The sequence below is a fragment of the Musca domestica genome, unplaced genomic scaffold, assembly GCF_030504385.1.
Source record: "Musca domestica strain aabys unplaced genomic scaffold, Musca_domestica.polishedcontigs.V.1.1 16, whole genome shotgun sequence".
Lineage (NCBI taxonomy): Eukaryota > Metazoa > Arthropoda > Insecta > Diptera > Muscidae > Musca > Musca domestica.
Genome location: NW_026712219.1, coordinates 16,814,409 through 16,822,513, shown reverse-complemented (window position 1 = coordinate 16,822,513; position 8,105 = coordinate 16,814,409). Strand labels below are relative to the sequence as shown.

The 8,105-nt window shown below is 34.2% G+C and overlaps 1 protein-coding gene across 1 annotated transcript; it reads left to right on the top strand.

The window, feature by feature from the left end:
• Positions 1–6,000: 6,000 nt before the first annotated feature.
• On the top strand, positions 6,001–6,888 carry LOC101896054 (uncharacterized). Its single transcript, XM_005179072.2, has 2 exons — positions 6,001–6,349; positions 6,406–6,888. Exons 1-2 carry the CDS (start codon positions 6,140–6,142, stop codon positions 6,829–6,831), a joined length of 636 nt encoding a protein of 211 aa, XP_005179129.1. The 5' UTR covers positions 6,001–6,139; the 3' UTR covers positions 6,832–6,888.
• The last annotated feature ends 1,217 nt before the right edge of the window (positions 6,889–8,105 follow it).

The window sequence follows — 8,105 nt, the reverse complement described above, 5'->3', positions numbered from 1 at the left end:
ATATTTAACATCTGTGGCCATAAGGTGAAGGTACAAAAAAAAACATAGGCCCAGGTTTTTATATAACTCCTATCAGGGGCGTAAACATATCTGAAATTCAATACCATTTTTGAATCGAACCAACAGAAATAAATTAACTTTTGCATACAAAAAAAAAAAAAAAGAAAATGTCGGCCTAAATACACATCTAGGGACAGGTATAAAATAGGCATGTGTCCTGAATAAAGAAATAATGTAGAATTATTGGTATTGAAACCTGTATCTACCTATACATCGGTTCCTCTATGTTTGTGGTAATGTAACAGTTCATTTTCTAAGTGAGCTGAGTTACTCAAAAAATAATCTCAACTTAGGCCCAGTATTTTGTTGTCCTCATATAACTGAATCCTCAGATTAAAATAAATTAGACGAACCAAATTAGGTCTAGTTTAGCGTTTCAGGTTCTCAGATATCCATTATTTGTTCTCCTCTCAGCCTTACACCCTGATAGTCTATATACTAGAGATTTGGTAAAATTATTTAAAATAAATAAACTACTAAAAAATGCAGGACGTTCACTCTTCCATGGCATTAAATTAGTAGCTACTCTTTTATCCAGGCTCGTCCCTAGATCCTTACGGAAAGTTGTGAAAAATGTTCAATTGCTTTCCATCTACAATTCTTCAGAGAAACACGCACAGACTGGAGCTTTTCTCAACCCAGCTGTAAAAAAAAAACTTGTAATTTTTTATACTCTCGTCAATTTCTTTGTATTGTCATGACCTTTGCTGCACTAGGAAATTCGTAAATGTATTATCAAATATAAATTGCAAAAGAAGCCACACATAAAACTTATATTCGGCTCCAGTCCTTCTTTTCATTTGGCCTTCTTTGTATTTCCCTCAGCTGACGATGTTTTTGCCTCCTTTATTTCTTCTATCAATTCCTGGGCCTTATCCAATTTATCCTCCAGCTGTTGTTGAATTCTCTCCAAACGTTCCAATTTGCGACGCATTCTCTGCAGTTCTTCGTGCTCCTGCCGAACAGTAAAAATCGATTAGGTTTTAAAAAATAGAATTCAATTCATTCGTTACCTTCCTTCGAAAATAAATGTTTTCTTCGGCACGTCCCTTTTCCAAAAGGCCTGAAGGGTCGTGACTACAAGTCGATTGGCATAATGTTACTCCACATGCAAGAGATGTTTACAAATTTACTTACGGCAAATTGCTTGACATATAACGTAACAAACGGCAATAATTGAATGTTGAACGAACATTTTGAGATTTAATCATTTTTATTTTGTTTAAAATTTTGAAGTTTTGTGACAAATGTTGTGACACAGTACCGGTTATTTCGAATTCGAAGAATAAATTTTTTGAGTTGGCAATGCCGTGACACAAAGTCTGTAGATGTGTGACTTTGCTGTAAGCGAGTCGATAAGACCGTGTGCTAGAAAGACCATAGACATCAACCATATTATCACGGTATTGCCAGGTGCAATAATTAGTATCTTAATCGTTTAAAATAGAAATAAAGATGCTAGTTAATTTTGCTATTGACAGATGTCGCTCAACTAATTATATTTACATTTGGCAAAGCATAAATAAATATTTTAATTTCGAGGAAGTTTTTTTTTGAATATTTTCAAGTATTCTTAAAAAAATCCTATAATTGTCCAGGGACACATAAAAGTGATTTTTTTTTTAAATTTTCTAGAGACTACATTTGTGGATTTTTTTGAAGAATATTTTTGCTGGGACCAGAAATAAGCGAGTATTTTTAAAGAATTTTTTTATTGTTTTTTACCAATAATTGTGGGTTTTTCCGCCCAAAAGAAACATGGGGTTTAAAATGGAAATCATTTTGGCCGCATTAAATGATAAATACTCGTAAGGTTGATGATATTAATAAAGGATGGTATATTATATTTTTGGCAACAATACTTTAAATATCTCACGCACTTTTCGTGTTTAGTTTCACTGTCAAATGAAATCAGTCGAAATTGCCGATAGCTGCATACCCTCTGTTATTTAAAAATATATCTCACTATCTTATTCAAACTGTCGACCCTTCATAGGAGGGATTCCGAAGGAATGGGCTAATATTTTCAATTTCGTATTTGACATAAGACTGATAAAAATATTAAAACGTATCAGTAATGAATTTTATATGGTGTACCTCTTTCGCATTATATGAGATATTTGATACTTTTTTGAAAATTTCGCGTTTTATGAGAGATAAATTTACATCAAATTTTGACCCGTTTTGGGGGATGTACCATTAGGAGTAGTCCGATTTTGTCCATCTTCACCACAGATCTTGTGTTGATAGAAGTATTCGGATGTACCGGCTTTGAAATTAATCGGATTCTCCTTTTGCGTTTTATGAGCTTCATAGTTATTTCAAGAATATAAAATTTATAATTATTTCAAAGTTTGACTATATGTTGGGGAGGTATCAGAAGGATTGGTCAGATATCTACCATCTCCACACTATTTCTTGCTTAAGTAAAAGTATTGGGATGTGTGAAATTTGAAAAGAATCGGAGGCTCGTTTCGCGTTTTACTAGCTTCATGGCTATTAACAATATTGACCCGTTGTGGGGGAGGTACCAGAAGAAGTATACCGATATATCCCATCTTTACACCAGACCTGTTGTTAATAAAAATATTGGGATGTATAAAATTTGAAGACAATTTGACTCTTATTTCCCGTTTTATAAGAGTTATAATTATACGAAATTTTGACCCTTTGTGGGGGGATGTACTTGATGGAGTAGGCCGATATTGTCCATTTTAGAACTTGATCTAGAACTTGCAAAAATTTTGAGGAGTGCAAAGTTTGCACACAATGGAATGATCCTTTCTCTTTCTATGAGATAAATAATTTTCTTTGATAATGTTGCCTTTTTGTGGGGGAGGTCCAGAAGGAGTAGCCCGATTTTACCTATCTGCAAACTGGATCTAACATTGACCATACTATTACGATGTACTAAGTTTCGACCAAATCAGATACTCCCTTCGAGAGTTATCGTGCTCACCATCCTGCCAGAGAGACAGACGGACGGACGGATATCTCTAGATCGACTCCAAATGTTATGAAACGGATTTGGTCCAAAGAGACCAAGATTTTGGCCGTATTAAATGATATATATCCTCTCTTACCATATGGCTGAGGGTATAATTAATTTCGCAATTTATGACCACCCTTCTAAAATGATGCCTGTTGGAGATTTTTGCACAAGGTAATATTCACATCTTTTTTTGTATTCTAGAATCCATAGTGGAATTTTATGAAAAATAATTTTGGACTTTCAACAACCCCAATTTAATGGAATTTTTAACAAATTTTGAAAAAATCCAAAAAGACCGCTTGAGTCACTGTTGAACGTTGCTGTTGCGCATTGTAAATTTTTAAGTTCCTGAAAAAATCGTGGATTTTTTTAAGAACATTTTTTCAAGGACCAGAAACAATCGTCGATTTTTTTAAGAATATTTTTTTAAGGATCACAAAAAATCATCGATTTTTTTTAAAAATACGTTTTAAAGGATCACAAATAATTGTGAACCATTAATGGTTCTTAATTTTTTTCCATTTTTAAAATAATATTTGTCAAGGACCAATATTTGTGACCTTTTTAAAAGTATAATATTCACAGTACAATAATATTTGTTTTTTTTTTAATTTTTGAAAAATTGTTGTTCAAGGATCAAAAATTATGGACTTTGATAGATAATTTTTTAGGGACAAACAATTGTGTATTTTTAAGGACAACATTTTTCAAGGATCACTAAACTTGGATTTCTGAATGAGACAAATCAAATTAAGTCAAATCATCACATATGTCCTTAAATTTATTTTCTAAAACCGTTTTTATACCCTCCACCTTGGAAAGGAGGGTATATTAACTTTGTCATTCCGTTTGTAACATCCTTAAATATTCGTCTTAGAAACCATAAAGTATATATATTCATAATCAGCATAAAATTCTAAGTCGATTTAACGATGTCCGCCTGTCTGTCTGTCCGTCTGTCTGTCTGTCTGTCCGTCTGTCTGTCTGTTGAAATCACGATACAGCCCACATTATTTGACGTAGAGCGCCAAAATTTAGCAGAGGTATTTGCATTGTATCTAGCATGGTTGGTATTGAAAATGAGATATATCGGTCTACGTTCTGGTATAGTCCGCATATAACGGTACCTCCCGATATTCGGTATTTTGATGATTTATGCCACATTTTTTCACGGATTTGTGTGGAAATTGGTATTTGTAGGTCATAATGGGCCCCTGAGCGTGTGGCAAAACATTGCATGTATAGGTCCACGTTGTGGTATAGCCCCCATATAAAGGTACCTCCCGATATTCGGTATTTTAGTTTTTTTTTGCCACATTTTTTCACGGATTTGTCTAAAAATTGGTATTTGTGGGTCATAATGGGTCCTAGTTCGTGTAGCGAAACATTGTAATTATAGGTCTACGTTTTGGTATAGCCCCCACATAACGGTACCTCCCGATATTCGGTATTTTGATGGTTTTTGCCACATTTTTTCACTGATTTGTCTAAAAATTGGTATTTGTGGGTCCTAATGGGTCCTAGTTTGTGTAGCGAAACATTGTAATTATAGGTCCACGTTTTGGTGTAGCCCCCATATAACGGTACCTCCCGATATTCGGCATTTTAATGGTTTTTGCCACATTTCTTCTAATGTTTCTTTTACCCTAAGGTGGAGGGTATTAAAAGTTTGGCCCGGCCGAAATTAATGTTTTTTTACTTGTTTAAACATAGCATGGCGGGTATATTAAGTTCGTCATTCCGCTTGTATCTCATCGAAATAATAATTTTAGACCTAAAAAAGGATATAAATATATTTTCTTGATCAGCGTAAAAGTCTAAGATGATTTAGCCCTATCCGTCCGTATGTTCGCCTGTTGTAATCACGATCGAGTCAAAACGAATTAAGATAGGAAGCTAAAATTTTGCACTGATTAGTCTTTTGTCTGCAAGTCCGAAGATGGGTTATATCGATCCACGATATCGTATATCATTCATATAGCGGTACCCCCCCATTTTGATGATTTCAGTCACATTTTTCAATGGAATCGTCTAAAATTCTACACAAGGAGTTCTTTGTGGGTACTTTACTCCTTGGAAGAGCATTGTCTATAATTGTCCACGACATCGAGTAGCACTCATACAAAGGTCCTCCTCGATATATGATATGTTTATGATTTTAGCGACATTTTTTCTCGGAATTGTTGTTTCGTATTTAAAGTTTGTAATGGGTACTGCAGACTATGACAAAAAATTGTCTATATATGTAGGTCCATATCTTCATATAGCCCACATATAACGGCACCTCCCTTCATTTAGCATTTTGATGATGTTAGCGGAATCATTTCCAGTTTAACGATATTAGAGACATTTTTTACCGGAATTATTTAGAATTTCGTGTTTAAAGTTCGTAATGGGTACTACAGCCTATGACAGAAAATTGTATATGCAGGACCATGTCTTGGTATAGCCCCCATATAAAGGTTTTCTGTTGAGGTTTATTTTCGAAGAATTTTTTGAGACATTTTTCAAGTTCGTTAAAAATGGTGGAAGGTATTAAAAGTTCGGCCCTCCCGAACTTAGATGCTTTTTTACTTCACAAAGGACCAATAAACTTGTTTAAGGACAAATCATGACTCATGTCCGGTAATGTATTTCGTCCAAAGAGACAACAGGTCTAAACCCGCTTTGCTGTAATCTATTAAAGTACTCATATCGGTGCGTCTGTTTAAAGTTCTTCTAATCAAAATCTCAAAACTATACGCACTCATATTCTAAATACACACGTTCTTAAAATATGTACCAAATATTGAATGTTGCAAACTTCCTATTTGACTGGAAACGTGAATGCTTCCTAGATAATAATGCCAGATAACCAATCCATTTAACAAACAGAAGGAGGGGTACCCGCATTAGTATGTCCCAAATTTGTGAGCCACGTTTTTGTCATTGACATTGCCTCGGTTTTTTTTTTGGGTTTAGAAAAATTGTATAAAAGATACAATCAATTGGATTAGAATTCAGTTCCGTTCAAAAATTAGTGGTAGTTAAAAGCTTTTTCTAATTTCTCAATAGTTACGTTCTAATAGGAAACGAATTAGATTAAAAATGAATTATTTTTTCCTGATCTCCTATACCTTGATATTTTTTCTTGGCCTCGAACCACAAAGCTTGTGTAAGGCTGATGACAGTCCTGGATTTTTTGTGAAAATTGCCAAAAATGTTCCACGTTTGGGCAGGCGTTCTGATAAACCGTTTACAAGGAGATTCTTTAGGAATTACAAAATCATACCCCGCATTGGAAGGAGTGTCGAAGAGGTAATGTTATAAACCCCACGAGAAGTATGTTTTTTTATTTTTGGCATTATTTTCAGCTGCCGAAAAGTGATTCCCTTAACAATTGGCTAGACACTCCCTTCACCGTGCACATGGAAAAACGTCTACACTACAGCCCTGCCAGTAGGTTTGTCGACCAAGATTTATCTTTGCTGCAACCAGTCAATGCCGCAACTCTCAAGGAACTCATTGACTCACATACCATTGCCAGAGAAAATGTCAAATTTATTCATTGGAAAGATTTCGATCGGGCCCTACAAATGGACCCAGAGCTATTTGGTAAAATCAGTTCCATTGGTCGTACGCCAGATCAACATTTAAAAGATAATTTGTCGAAAGAAAACTTTACACCAGTACTAAAAAATATGATGGATTCAGATGGTACGGATTTTGTCCTTTATACCCAAGGAGAGAATGATCAGGGAGTGTATGCTCCAGAATTTCTGCGCTACAATATTATGTAATGTTAATTTTGTGATAAAGAGAGGAAGAGAAATGCTTTCATTGTGTAATAAATGTAAAAAGTGGATTTAGCTCACATTTTTTTTGAGTTTTTTTTTTTCGATATCTGCAGTTAATTTTAGAAAAGCGTAATATGGCTTTATGGTCGATGCTTTCAAAGAAAATCATGAAAAAACTGACAATTCCCCTAATGTAGGTACTTTCTCAAATCGTTTCCTTTAACAGACAATGAAAGGTGTCAGAATGAAAAATGTGTTTTTAGAAGAAAGGATCTCATTCAAGCTGTTATATCATACAAGTTCATAGAAGAAAAACTGAGTCCTGTCAGTAACATTTATGGAGGTTTCACTTCTATTATGATTATGCTCTATGTAACTGGAAAATCGGTATGAAACTGGAAACTTTTTGCATGAGGACAATTACACAAGCTAAAGATCTTTTGAAGGAAGTTCAAAAAGAGATTTTCTGCCCAATAAGAACCTACAATTTTAAGAAACTGCAAGTTATTTTGAAATATAATTCTGAAAATTGAACAAGAGCTCTTAGTTTCGGACAACTCTAATCTGTGTACCATTCAACATTAACATTTCTGAACTAAAATAAACAAGTACAAAAAATGTTAAAATTGGCGTGGCAGAACTATTGATGATATGGACTCGAAAACCGCTGCACAGATTTTCCTAAAAATTTTCGAGTATACTACAACATCGCCTGAAGGTAACATAGGCTATATAAATTTTTGAAACTCCACTTGGAACATCAGAATCTTAGGTACCTCTCAAAAATTTAGATTTTTTATGTACATATCTATTGATCGATTACAGATACATTCTCTATTTGGTACCAAAAAAAAAAAAAAAAAAAAAAATTGCCCAATTATATTGAAATCGCTTGAGGTTTGGGTATAGCTTCCATATATATAATTCGGCCGATTTCATGTATGTTATGCACCAAACACGATACGTATGTACTATCCAATGAAATTCAGAATGTGTGACGAAATTTGGTTACAATAATAAATTTGAAAAGTTAATTAGAAATCGCTTAAGATTTGGATATAGCTCCCATAAACAGGGAGGGATGAAAAACTGCAACCAACTTCAGACTGCTGTCATCTCCAAGCCACTCGTCCGATAGCTGTTAAAATTATTCCAATTACAGCTCATTGTATTGTTTAAAAGAGAACAAAAGCATTCTGCTGAGAATTTTCCAGAAGAAAAGTTATTCGTGATGGAATTCAAGCGTGATAGTGTGATTTCTTTATATTTGGCTGGCA